The 14,299-nt window shown below is 46.1% G+C and overlaps 1 protein-coding gene across 12 annotated transcripts in view; it reads left to right on the top strand.

Moving 5' to 3' along the window:
• The window catches only part of LOC133443663 (inositol hexakisphosphate and diphosphoinositol-pentakisphosphate kinase 2-like), a 70,450-nt gene that overhangs the window by 36,054 nt on the left and 20,097 nt on the right, over positions 1-14,299 (top strand). For 5 of the 12 annotated variants that reach the window (XM_061720782.1, XM_061720790.1, XM_061720789.1 and 2 more), the window contains 10 exons: positions 1,110-1,195; positions 1,360-1,485; positions 4,504-4,548; positions 7,570-7,691; positions 8,738-8,920; positions 9,019-9,160; positions 10,286-10,509; positions 12,471-12,598; positions 12,685-12,817; positions 13,095-13,202. In XM_061720782.1, the coding sequence (XP_061576766.1) occupies positions 1,110-1,195; positions 1,360-1,485; positions 4,504-4,548; positions 7,570-7,691; positions 8,738-8,920; positions 9,019-9,160; positions 10,286-10,509; positions 12,471-12,598; positions 12,685-12,817; positions 13,095-13,202 (1,297 nt within the window). The remainder of the gene's footprint in view (positions 1-1,109; positions 1,196-1,359; positions 1,486-4,503; positions 4,549-7,569; positions 7,692-8,737; positions 8,921-9,018; positions 9,161-10,285; positions 10,510-12,470; positions 12,599-12,684; positions 12,818-13,094; positions 13,203-14,299) is intronic. The other 7 variants (XM_061720788.1, XM_061720785.1, XM_061720787.1 and 4 more) reach the window with 5 other exon arrangements.

Genomic DNA, 14,299 nt, shown 5'->3' with positions numbered 1-14,299 from the left:
TTTCTTTGCAAATGTTATGCCGTATTTATGTCCAGCTTGAGTTTGGTTGCCATGGTTACTCATGTATTGTGGTTAGCGGTAGCTGTTATTACCGAGCGAGCAGCTGCGTCGGTCTGTATTTAAGTTAAATTAAACTTATATAAATGTAGAAAGACTTAAGGCCACGTTTTCACATCATATTTACAAAAACGGATATTTCCCCCTCTAGGTTTTGAGAAATACCCTGATTTCCAGGAACCTGCATAAATAGCTGTTATGGTGCTATGAGCAGCCAAACCTGCAGGGGGCAGTGTAACGAGAAGATAAAGTCATGCTAGCCAATCAGAATCCTGGAAAAAAACATCAACAAATGACACGTGTGAAGCCTGAATAATATGGTTCCGTGTTGAATCGACGGCGTAGCCTACGTACGTACGGCGCGCGTCGCCGCGTAGCCTACGCCGTAGCTCTGCGTTGGTGTAACGCGGAACCATAAATCAGCCTGGACTGCAGTTACTTCCAAGACGGAACGAGAGTCTTTCGTTTGGAGTGACAGAGAAGTGGAGTTACTTAAGTGTGACTTTAGAATTTAAAACAGGTAAAATACAAGAAAATATTGACAAACTAATTGTAACCACAGGTGTCACTCATGACGCTGGTGACGTTTCTGTCTCATAATGTGACGTTCTGAAGCCTAAATGTCCGTTTCTCTCCGTTTACAAGCAAACGTGAAGACGGAGTTTTCAGAAATTATGGTTTTTTGGAGACTTTGAGCTTCGTTTTTGTGTAAACGAACGGCCAAAACGCATGAAAACACCAGCGTTTTTGCTACGTGGAAACGAGGCCTCACTCTATTTCATTACACTCCTTTCTAGCTCTTACGGTGTGTTTGCAGTGTATTTACATCCAAGGAATAAGAACATAGTGAACCATCAGTTTGAGAGTCAAACATCATCAGTCGGGGCCCGGTACCAGATGACCCACGGCCCGGTACCGGGGCTACGGCCCGGGGGTTGGGGACCACTGCTCTAATGTGTGTGTGTGTGTTTGGTTCTGACCCGGTTGGACTGGTGTGTGTTTGGTTCTGACCCGGTTCTGGTGTTGGTTCTGACCCGGTTCTGTCCCCCCAGGTACGGCCACTTCTCTGGGATCAACAGGAAGGTCCAGCTCACGTACCTGCAGCACGGCAAGCCCAAGGCCTCCAGCGAGGAGGAAGGTAGGACCTAGAGCCTGCTATAGCGGGACTGTTTTCTTCATCCCGCTCCCGCTGCATTTCTGACCGTTCTGGAGCCGCGGGTTGCCGACCACCGCCATCGACCATATTATTATCATCTTATTCCATGTTGTAGTTTTACCTCTCTGCCCCGCGTCTCCTCCCAGACTCCAGGAAGGACGGGCTGTCGCTGCTGCTGGTTCTGAAGTGGGGGGGTGAGCTGACGCCGGCCGGCCGGGTCCAGGCCGAGGAGCTGGGCCGGGCCTTCCGCTGCATGTACCCCGGAGGACAAGGTAGGCACGGACCCGCCCTGGGGGGGGAACCAGCCCTGGACGGGGGAACCGGCCCTGGACGAGGGAACGGGCCCTGGGCGGGGGAACCAGCCCTGGACGGGGGAACCGGCCCTGGGCGGGGGAACCGGCCCTGGACGGGGGAACCGGCCCTGGGCGGGGGAACCGGCCCTGGGCGGGGGAACCGGCCCTGGGCGGGGGAACCGGCCCTGGACGGGGGAACCGGCCCTGGGCGGGGGAACCGGCCCTGGGCGGGGGAACCGGCCCTGGACGGGGGAACCCGCCCTGGGGGGGGGACCCGCCCTGGGCGGGGGAACCGGCCCTGGACGGGGGAACCGGCCCTGGGCGGGGGAACCGGCCCTGGGCGGGGGAACCGGCCCTGGACGGGGGAACCGGCCCTGGGCGGGGGAACCGGCCCTGGGCGGGGGAACCGGCCCTGGACGGGGGAACCCGCCCTGGGGGGGGGACCCGCCCTGGGCGGGGGAACCGGCGTCAGAGGGGGGGCTGGTTCAGTTGTCAAAGAGTTATTAGTGACTGTCGAAGGACAACCCTTAATAATTAATAAAGTAAATTATTTATCAAATTGAATCTTCAAAATGAATTACCGTATTTTCCGCACTATAAGGCGCACTAAATATCTGGTAAAATACCGTACTATAGTGGCTGGGGTTGAGTTACGTATCTACCTGATGGAGCTGCTACAGGAAATGCTACAAAATCCTACAGCAAATGCAAAAAAAAAACAAACAAGAAGAAAAGTACCGTATGTCAAACTTTATTAACAAAATAAAAACCAGCTTTGCTCCGTCTCGTCAACGTCTCCATTATGTGAGTCAGCGTCGCTGCTGTTGTCTTGAACGTCTGTGACGTTTTTAGCGCCATTACTTCGGCGACACCAACTACATTACCCACAATCCCCCTGACTACATTACCCACAATCCCCCTGACTACAGTAACAGAAATTACCGTAATGATCATATATAAGGCGCACTGCCGGTTTTTGAGAAAATCAAAGGCTTTTAGGTTTAGCCTTATAGTGCGGAAAATACGGTAATCAAAACGGGGCACCACCTGACGTAATCAGGAAAATGATGATAACTAAACGGCAAAATCAGTCTCAAGGTAAATTATTCTTGAGAATAACAGTGAAGGAAAGAGTCTGAACTCAGACCTTTAAACCAGCAGTGACAAATATGTGTAAAATAAACACAAACCACTTCTCTCATTCAAATGAGTCAGAATGTATTTACACAAGTGTTAAAAAGATAATAAAACAACACTTAGGATACATTCTGATGCCTAAACTACACATAAAAACAACAACTAACTAACAGTAAACACAAACTTCAGATTACGTGCGTGTGCGTGTGCGTGTGCGCGCGCGTGCGTGCGTGGCGGACGAGATTTCGTCTCATCCAATGAAACAAGCCCGGAGGTTTGATGACCAAGATAAGTGTGTGTGTGTGTGTGTGGGGGGGGGGTTAGTATGAGAGGAGGAGAACAATAAAATAAACCGACACGCTTAAACTAATAAGCACAGTTGTGACAGGATCAGCAGTCCAACTTTGAATGAATGAATGAAGTTTATTCAATCATGACGACACAAAAACAACACAACACCAAAAAACATTGTGCACAGCATTAACATTTCACACAAAACCAATAACCATGTGTTGAACAATGACTGAAAAGGCAAAAGCAGAAGCAAACTGCTTATAAAAGCCTAAACTATATTACCAACTTTCTTTTTTTGGCTACCGACCTCCAGAAAACCAAAGAGACAATAGAAAAGCAAAGAAACAACAGAAAAGCAAATAAACATTAACAGATAGTCAATGGCACTTATAAGCTTCAAAAATAGCTTTACAAACCATTTTCTTAAAAACCAAAAGAGAATGACATGTTTTTAAATGTATGTTTTCATCATTCCAGAATTTAACTCCAATAAAGACCCATCTCCTTTTCATACCTTTTTTAATCGGGCAGAAATATGTGCCACTAGAAACTGAATTTGAATCATTTATATTTGAATTTGAATTGCTCAACTTGAATAATTTCATCGAAAAACTGAATCTGAATCACATAATTTGAATTGGTATTGTTTAATTTGAATCATTGCATTGAAAAACTGAATCTACATTCAGTTCTTGCAATTTAATTTCAATTTCACTGTGCCAGACATCCGGGTCTTCTGGAGGAAGAGCAATCGAGTGCAGATACATAGAACTACTATAACCTCTATTTTCTTTCAACGATATAAACGACCAATGGGAGCTAGATATTTCCAAACCTATTGTGTTTTCTCCATTCTGTGTAAAAAGTGTAGATTTATATCTTGCCGTTTTGTAGAAAAAATTCTGCTGAGGAGTGTGTGACCAACTATACCTTTTAAGCAAAACATTATAATAATTATTACTTTATTTGCTGGATATGGGATTTGGCCAAGAAAGTCAGAGACCCGGATGTCTGGCACAGTGAAATTGAAATTGAATTGCAAGAACTGTATTTGAATTGTGAGAACTGAATGTAGATTCAGTTTTTCAATGCACTGATTCAAATTAAACAATACAAATTCAAATTATGTGATTCAGATTCAGTTTTTTGATGAAATTATTCAAGTTGAGCAATTCAAATTCAAATATAAATTATTCAAATTCAGTTTCTAGTGGCACATATTTCTGCCCATATTTTTACACCTCTAAGATTATAGGGAGTCTCCTGAATTGAAAATAACCTCTGTACTGTCACCTCTAACTATCTTTTGAAGAATGTAGATGTATTCCCTTAAAAAAGTGTTATTTCCTGGTCCTATGGGCAAGCCCCGCCCCCTTAGTAACTGTTGCTAAGGTAGAACAAAGTTAACTCCGCCCCCTCTGGGCCCACGGCGACGGCTTTTCCTCCCGGTCCCTGTGGAACTGATGCTGCTCAGCCATTGGCTGGTCTGCGTGAGGGGGCGGGGCTTACCTACCTGTCTCCCTCTTCCATCCCCTAACTCGTCTCCTCTGTTGCCGTGTCAACCAGTAGCTGGTAGGCGCCGCCCCCTCGGCTGGGAGTCTGGGGACTTTGGTAAGAGAAGGTTTCCTGGCTCCGCCCACTAATCTGACCCCGCCTCTTCCCTGGCCCCGCCTCTCCCCTGGCCCCGCCTCTTCCCTTGCCCCACCCATAGACATATATAAAGGCTAGATGACTCGTCCGCGCTGCTGCCAATGCAGAGCGACGTCGTCACAAGGCGGCCATCTTGCCACAGGAGACTCGCTCACTTTAACATTGTGTTTAATGGTGCATGTACTGCTTAAACAACCTTAACTTGCTCAATTGTCAACAGATTTTCAAACAGTTTGGTTTGTTATGAACGTCAGAGATGTAGTTATGACACTGCATACTTGTGAATAATTATAAACATAACAAGAAACAGATAGCTATGACATGGTATTTATATTAAATCAATATTTCTATAGTATTCTTAGTAATATTTATATTTACATTATAACATATATACATATTATTACCATATAACATGTATATATATATAAGATAGAAATATTGATTTAATATAAATACCATGTCATAGCTATCTGTTTCTGGTTATTTTCATACAAAAGTACGTTTTTCAATGTTTATAATTATTCACAAGTATGCAGTGTCATAACTACATCTCTGACGTTCATAAAAAAACAAACTGTTTGAAAATCTGTTGAGAATTGAGCAAGTTAAGGTTGTTTAAGCAGAACATGCACCATTAAACACAATGTTATGAGTGAGCGAGCTCTCCTGTGGCAAGATGGCCGCCGTGTGACGACGTCGCAGCAGCGCGGACGAGTCATCTAGCCTTTATATATGTCTAATGCCCCGCCTCTCTCCTGGCCCCGCCTCTCCCCTGGCCCCGCCTCTCCCCTGGCTCCGCCCACTACCTGCTCTGATTCCTCCTCTTTCTGATTGTGGTTAATCCCCCACCGCCTTGTCTGGTGGAGGTGGTTCATCCATCCATCATCCATCATCCATCCATCCATCATCCATCCATCCTTTCATCAGTTCATCCATCCATCCATCATCCCTCCATCCATCCCTCCATCCATCCATCATCCCTCCATCCATCCCTCCATCCATCATCCATCCATCATCATCCATCCATCCATCATCCATTCATCCATCATCCATCCATCCATCATCCATTCGTCCATCATCCATCCATCATCCATTCATCCATCCATCCATCCATCATCCATCCATCATCCATCCATCCATCATCCATCCATCCATCATCCATCCATCATCCATTCATCCATTCATCCATCCATCCATCATCCATCCATCATCCATCCATCCATCATCCATTCATCCATCCATTTGTCCATCATCCATCCATCATCATCCATCCATCCATCCATCATCCATTCATCCATCATCCCTCCATCCATCATCCATTCATCCATCCATCCATCATCCATCCATCATCCATCCATCCATCATCCATCCATCATCATCCATCCATCCATCCATCATCCATTCATCCATCATCCATCCATCCATCATCCATCATCCATTCATCCATCCATCCATCATCCATCCATCATCCATCCATCCATCATCCATCCATCCATCATCCATCCATCATCCATTCATCCATCCATCCATCATCCATCCTTTCATCATCCATCCATCATCCATCCATCCATCATCCATCCATCCATCATCCATCCATCATCCATCCATCCATCATCCATTCATCCATCCATTTGTCCATCATCCATCCATCATCATCCATCCATCCATCCATCATCCATTCATCCATCATCCCTCCATCCATCCCTCCATCCATCATCCATCCATCATCATCCATCCATCCATCCATCATCCATCCATCCATCATCCATCCATCCATCATCCATCCATCATCCATTCGTCCATCATCCATTCATCCATCCATCCATCCATCATCCATCCATCCATCCATCATCCACCCATCCATCCATCATCCATCCATCCATCATCCATCCATCCTTTCATCAGTTCATCCATCCATCCATCATCCATCCATCCATCATCCATCCATCCATCCATCCATCATCCATCATCCATCCATCCATCTATCATCCACCCATCCATCCATCATCCATCCATCATCCATCCATCCATCCATCATCCATCCATCCATCATCCACCCATCCATCCATCATCCATCCATCATCCATCCATCCATCCATCATCCATCCATCCATCATCCACCCATCCATCCATCATCCATCCATCATCCATCCATCCATCCATCATCCATCCATCTATCATCCACCCATCCATCCATCATCCATCCATCATCCATCCATCCATCCATCATCCATCCATCCATCATCCACCCATCCATCATCCATCCATCATCCATCCATCCATCCATCATCCACCCATCCATCATCCATCCATCCATCATCCATCCATCCATCATCCATCCATCATCCATCCATCATCCATCCATCCATCCATCATCCATCCATCATCCATCCATCATCCGTCCATCCATCATCTATCCATCCATCCATCCATCATCCATCCATCATCCATCCATCCATCATCCATCATCCATCCATCATCCATCCATCCATCATCCATCCATCATCCATCCATCATCCATCCGTCCATCCATCATCCATCCATCATCCATCCATCATCCATCCATCCATCATCCATCCATCATCCGTCCATCCATCATCTATCCATCCATCCATCCATCCATCATCCATCCATCATCCATCCATCATCCATCCATCCATCCATCATACATCCATCATCCGTCATCCATCCATCAGTCCATCATGAATTCACTTTCACTTAATTCTCGGCCGTTTGTTAACGTCACAACTGATCAGGGTTCGGTCTCCATGGCGACGACTAGACGCTTCGTAAATAAGATTTAATCAGCTTAAACCTGTTTAAGTGAAATCAGCCCAAATCCGACCAATAGATCTGCCAATGGGAAGTGATTTCCACCTGCTCAGGTGCTCTGATTCTGTTGCATCATGGGAATGTTGTGGTGGTTCTTCTTCTTCTCCCCTCCCCTCCGGCTAACGGCTAACGGCCTCCCCGTCCCCCCAGGTGACTACGCCGGGTTCCCGGGCTGCGGCCTCCTGCGCCTGCACAGCACCTACCGCCACGACCTGAAGATCTACGCCTCCGACGAGGGCCGCGTGCAGATGACGGCGGCCGCCTTCGCCAAGGTAGCGTTAGCCGCCTCCCTGAGCGAACACGTTCTTTAGGTGAATAACTGGACTGAAACTGATTCCTGGTAACCGTATTGGCCCGAATATAAGACGGTGTTTTCTGCATTGAAATAAGACTGAAAAAGTGGGGGTCGTCTTACATTCGGGGTCTAGACGTTATGCCCATTCACAACGCTAGATGGCGCCAGATATCTTTAAAGCGAATGTTTAATTTAACTCCCCAGGCCAAAGTGAACCCCTGTCACGAAGAAGAAAAATAAAAAATAGTATAAGAAAGAAAAGAGAAGAAAATAAGAGAAGAGATAACAGAAAGTGGAGAAACGTAGCGACAATCTGGAGAAAAGCGGGTGGAAGATCGGCAGGTTAACCGAGATAATGATTTCAAATAGTCATAATAACAGGCTTTTTCTCGAATATATTGTTATAATCATTTGTTTCAGATGTACAGTAATTATTTTCTGTATAAAAATTGAATTTGGTGTTCAAAAAGTCTTTCTTCAAACTTGAGTCTTGAAAAAGAGGGTCGTCTTATAATCGGGACAATACGGTATATGCAGGTGCGGTTTATAGGCCAGAAAATACGGTAATTAGATTCATTAATTATAAATCCTGTAATTAATTAGATACATTCTTTGAAAAAAAAAAAGAAGGTTCCCGGTTCGACTCCCAGGCCCGGCAGGGTCTTTCTGTGTGGAGTTTGCATGTTCTCCCTGTGCTTGCGTGGGTTCTCCCCGGGTACTCCAGTTTCCTCCCACAGTCCAAAAACATGCTAGTAGGTTAATTGATGATTCTAAATTGCCCGTACCATGCTGTGGTTGTGAGCATGGTTTGTGTGTTTATATGTGGCCCTGTGATGGACTGGCGACCTGTCCAGGGTGTAACTCCTGCCTCTCACCTGAAATGAGCTGGGATAGGCTCCAGCAGACCCCCGTGACCCCGCAAGGGATAAAGCGGGTATAGATAATGGATGGATGGACATTCTTTTAATCCCCTGACAGCAGTAACAATGTAAATGTCCATTAACTGAAGTGTGTGTGTTCCAGGGTCTGCTGGCCCTGGAGGGCGAGCTCACCCCCATCCTGGTCCAGATGGTGAAGAGCGCCAACATGAACGGGCTGCTGGACAGCGACAGCGACTCCCTGACCGACTGCCAGCAGAAGGTGAAGGCCCGGCTGCACAACATCATGCAGACGGACCAGGACTTCCTGCAGGACGAGTACGAGAAGGTACTGCCGGGTCTGCCCGGGGCCTCCGTCCCCGTGGAGATGGTTCTGATCCGGTTCTGATCCGGTTCTGATCCGGTTCTGCTTGCTTTGGTTCCCAGCTGGCGCCGACAGGAAGCCCCTCGCTGGTGAACTCCATGAAGCTCATCGAGAACCCGGTCAGAACCTGCGACAAGGTGTACGCGCTGATCCAGAACCTCAACTCGCAGATCCGGAAGAGGCTGGAGGACCCCAAGTCTGCAGGTAGATAAGCCCCGCCCCCCCGATTGGGGCTGGTGTGGGATTGGTCCGTGTGATTGGCTGGCCTGTGATTGGCTGCTGTTTGATTGGCTGGTGTGTGATTGGCTGGTGTGTGATTGGCTGGTGTGTGATTGGCTGGTGTGTGATTGGCTGGTGTTTGATTGGCTGGTGTTTGATTGGCTGCTGTTTGATTGGCTGGTGTTTGATTGGCGGGTGTTTGATTGGCTGGTGTGTGATTGGCTGGCGTGTGATTGGCTGGCGTGTGATTGGCTGGCGTGTGATTGGCTGGTGTTTGATTGGCTGGTGTGTGATTGGCTGGCGTGTGATTGGCTGGGGTGTGATTGGCTGGTGTTTGATTGGCTGGCGTGTGATTGGCTGGCGTGTGATTGGCCGGCGTGTGATTGGCTGGTGTTTGATTGGCTGGCGTGTGATTGGCTGGCGAAATGTCAAATTAATGTTAAAGTACAATTTCAAGAAAAAAGTCAAAATGTTGAGAAAAAAGTCAAAATTTCGAGAAAAAAGTCGAAATGTCGAGAAAAAAAGTCAATTTCGTGAATAAAGTTGAAATGTTGATAAAAAAGTGGAAATGTCAAAATGTTGAAGTACAATTTCCTGAATAAAGTTTAAAAGTCAAGAAAAAAGTCGGAATGTTGAGAAAAAAGTCACAATTTTGTGAATAAAGTTGAAATGTTGAGAAAAAAGGTGAAATTTTGAATTTTCAACATTAATTTTGACAACTAAAAAATAAATAAACTAAAATGCAACATAACTGTTATTTATCTTGTGCCAGAGCTCAGAGCTTCACCTGCTCCAGCCTGAGGCCGTAAGGTGAACCCCGTTATCGTTTCATCCTCACACCTTTGGGGACGACACAATCTTTACATCAGAAAAAACATTGATTCATGCTCACCTTAGAAGTAAAAGTTCGGAGCTCAAAACCCCCCAAGAGTCCCGTGATCGGGACCGCAAAACGGTACTAGTTTATTCTGAGCGGAGTCCGATTTTGTCACAGTTTGTCACCTCCACGACACGTATCAGGACGTTTTTGTATCGTGAAATTTTGTAGCCCGATATATTGTTCCAGCCCTAGTTCTGGTCCGGCTGAGATCCTAACCCGGTTTTCCTCAGACCTGCAGCTGTACCACAGCGAGACGCTGGAGCTGATGCTGCAGCGCTGGTCCAAGCTGGAGAGAGACTTCCGCATGAAGAACGGACGCTACGACATCAGCAAGATCCCAGACATCTACGACTGCGTGAAGTACGACTCGCAGCACAACGCCTCGCTGGGGCTGGAGGACACGGCCGAGCTGTTCAGCCTGTCCCGGGCGCTGGCCGACATCGTCATCCCTCAGGTGAGATCTCATGCTCTCACGCTGGTGACATCATATCTCTGACATCTGACATCATAGAGGCGGAGTTTACCTGCTGGTCACCCGCCAGTCAAAGCCTCACACGGGGCACCATCTATGTTGTGCTACAAAGGGGGGCTGGTTCAGTTATTAGTTATTTAAAACATTTTTAATTGTCCGTTAGTTCCCACCTGTATCTTTGTCCTGAGGGTCTGTCCGTTAGTTCCCACCTCAGTAAGAACTAGGGGTGTAACGATATACTAATCTCACGATACGGTACGATATTATAGCAGTATTTTTTCAACAACCTTGAATGAGGAACATATGACTGAAAAAAATGGTCTTTTATTTGAAAGACACAAAATACAAAACAATGCTGTACGTTTGCTCTATTGTTACAGTTTGTAATGCTTTATAACTGTTTAAGTTTTAAAGAGAAAGCCAGGCCAACCATTTTCCACAAACTGAACTAAAAGTAAATGTCAGGTTTGCATTATGCATCTTCAGTTTCATACAAGTACAAATATTTTGCCACAAATTGAATAATTTCTCTCATGTATGATTTGACATTTTTCTTTTCCAGAAATGTAACAACTAAAATTAAATAAATAAATACAAGTAAATAAATACATACAATTTTACATCATAAAAAAGATTGATTCAGGCTCACCTTATAAGTGTAAGAGGAGATTTATTTTTGTTAAGAAGGTTATTTTGGTAATTCAGGGTTCATTATTTTATAAATATATTCTTTATATTTTGGTGTAAATCAGGGACTATAATGACACTAGTCAGTTTATCTGTAGTGATTAGTGTGTTTTAGATTGGGCGGAGTGATACGCCACAGTACGGCACTAGGTGCTGTGTTGATGTTCTAAAATCCTACACTGTTGAGGGACATTAAAGTACACTGGAACTCAGCAGAAGTTTCCCCGTGTTTATCCTACTCACCACCCCAAAAAGGTTTAATTTAATAAGGTAAGGCTTAACTCTACACCAGCCTTACATCAGTAAAAGTTCAGAACTCAAAACGGTACTAGTTTCTTCTGAGCGGAGGAAGATTTTGGTCCGCGGGTCGAGGCGCGGTCGTTACTAGTCAACACAATAGATTAATATTAATAATCCAATATCAGATACAGTTTGTCACCTCTACGACACGTTTCGTGACGTTTTTGTATCGCGAAATTTCGTGACACGATATATTGTTGTGAGTTGTAAAAAAAAAAAATCAGGGGGGGATGGTGGATTTGATCATATGGGGACAGATAATTTGTGCTGATTACAAATAATATAATATATAACAAATAATAGCAGTGACCAAAACACCTGCAGAAATACTGCAGGAATGACATAGCAGCAGTTAAATGCAGCCTTCTGTAAGCTTTAAATATCCACTGGGCTTACATCAAATACATCAAAACACAACAATAAAAAACACTTGTCTTATTTGTCTTATTTCTAGTTAGAATGTCTCATTTTAGTAAAAAAAATCTCATTATACTTAAAACAAGACTCATCACTGGAAAAAACAACAATTTTCACCTGTTTCAAGTAGATTTTCACTTGAAATAAGTAGAAAAATCTGCCAGTGGAACAAGATTTTTTGCTTGTAATAAGAAGATAAATCTTGTTCCACTGGCAGATTTTTCTACTTATTTTAAGTGAAAATTTACTTGAAACAGGTGAAAATGGTCAAATAAGTTATTTTTCTGGTGTTATTTTTCTGGTGATGACTCTAAATGTTGAAATAGCAGTAAAACCACATTCATTGATGAAATGATATAAGGGATGGAAAGGAGGTTATGGCAGTTTTACAGGGGGGATGATTTGGACCGTTTTTATTTCAGGGGGGGATGATTTGGACCGTTTTTATTTCAGGGGGGATGCCGCCCCCTCATCCCCCTCAACTCCAGTACTGATTGTTACACCCCTAGTAACAACTGGATCTCTGGTTCCGGTTCCAGGAGTACGGCATCAGCCGGGCGGAGAAGCTGGACATCGCCCAGGCCTACTGCGTCCCGCTGATGAGGAAGATCCAGCTGGACCTGCAGAGGACGCACGAGGACGAGGCCGTCAACAAGCTGCACCCGCTGTGAGAGCCCCGCCCTGTTAGCCCCGCCCCCTCCAGGTGAGCCCCGCCCCCCCCCAGGTGAAGCTGACCCGTCCTGTTCCCCGCAGGTACTCCCGGGGCGTCATGTCCCCCGGCCGCCACGTCCGGACCCGGCTGTACTTCACCAGCGAGAGCCACGTCCACTCGCTGCTCAGCATGTTCCGCTACGGAGGCCTGCTGGACGTACGCGCCGCCCTCATGGTTGGGTTTTATTTATTACACCCAGTGGACGCACAAATACAAGATACACACAGATACTGTGTGTGTGTGTGTGTGTGTGTGTGTGTGTAATTTTTATTTATATTTATTTATTTATTTATTTATTTATTTATTTATTTATTTATTTATTTATATATTTTTATATATATATTTATTTGTTTTATTTATTTATTGGTGGTTGGTGGTTTGTTTTGGCGGGGAGGTTCTGGTTCTGTTTCCGTGCCGTTGCCGGTGGCGTCACGGTTGTTCTTGTGTCCAGGAGGAGAAGGACCAGCAGTGGAAACAGGCCATGGACTACCTGAGCGCCGTGACGGAGCTCAACTACATGACGCAGATCGTCATCATGCTGTACGAGGACAACAACAAGGTGGTGTCCGCCGCCGCTTCCCTCTCCGTTTCCCTCACCGTTTCTATCTCCGCTTCCCGCTTCCCTCTCCGCTTCCCTCACCGTTTCCATCTCCGCTTCCCGCTTCCCTCACCGCTTCCCTCACCGCTTCCCTCACCGTTTCCCTCTGCGCTTCCCTCTTCCCTCACCGCTTCCCTCACCGTTTCCCTCTTCCCTCACCGCTTCCCTCACCGCTTCCCTCACCGCTTCCCTCACCGTTTCCCTCACCGCTTCCCTCACCGCTTCCCTCTTCCCTCTCCGCTTCCCTCTTCCCTCACCACTTCCCTCACCGCTTCCCTCACCTCTTCCCTCTCATGCTGGATTCACACTGAAAGCGTCAAAAATGTTGAGAAAAAAGTTGAAAGGTCGAGAAAAAAGTCAAAATGTTGGGAATAAAGTTGAAATGGCCACGGTTACATGATGTTTTTTAATTCTGAATTAATTATTCCGCATTAAATAATTCTGAATTAAATTATTTTCCTTTGTATTTTTTTCTTTATCCTTTTGAAGAAAAAAAAAGTCTTTGACAGATCACCTGTTTTGCCGTATTTGTTACAAGGTGGTGGTGTGTGAGGAGGTATATGTGAGGGGGTGTGTGTGAGGAGGTATATGTGAGGGGGTGTGTGTGAGGAGGTATGTGTGAGGGGGGGTGTGTGAGGGGGTGTGTGTGAGGGGGTATATGTGAGGGGGTGTGTGTGAGGGGGTGTGTGTGAGGAGGTATGTGTGAGGGGGTGTGTGTGAGGAGGTATATGTGAGGGGGTGTGTGTGAGGGGGTGTGTGTGAGGGGGTATGTGTGAGGGGGTGTGTGTGAGGAGGTATATGTGAGGGGGTGTGTGTGAGGGGGAATGTGTGAGGGGGTGTGTGTGAGGAGGTATATGTGAGGGGGTGTGTGTGAGGGGGTGTGTGTGAGGGGGTGTGTGTGAGGAGGTATATGTGAGGGGGTGTGTGTGAGGAGGTATATGTGAGGGGGTGTGTGTGAGGGGGTGTGTGTGAGGGGGTGTGTGTGAGGGGGTATATGTGAGGGGGTGTGTGTGAGGGGGTGTGTGTGAGGAGGTATGTGTGAGGGGGTGTGTGTGAGG

The sequence above is a fragment of the Cololabis saira genome, chromosome 5, assembly GCF_033807715.1.
Source record: "Cololabis saira isolate AMF1-May2022 chromosome 5, fColSai1.1, whole genome shotgun sequence".
Classification (NCBI taxonomy): domain Eukaryota; kingdom Metazoa; phylum Chordata; class Actinopteri; order Beloniformes; family Belonidae; genus Cololabis; species Cololabis saira.
The sequence above is the reverse complement of the archived record's forward strand: the minus strand, read 5'-3'. Positions and strand labels throughout refer to the sequence as shown.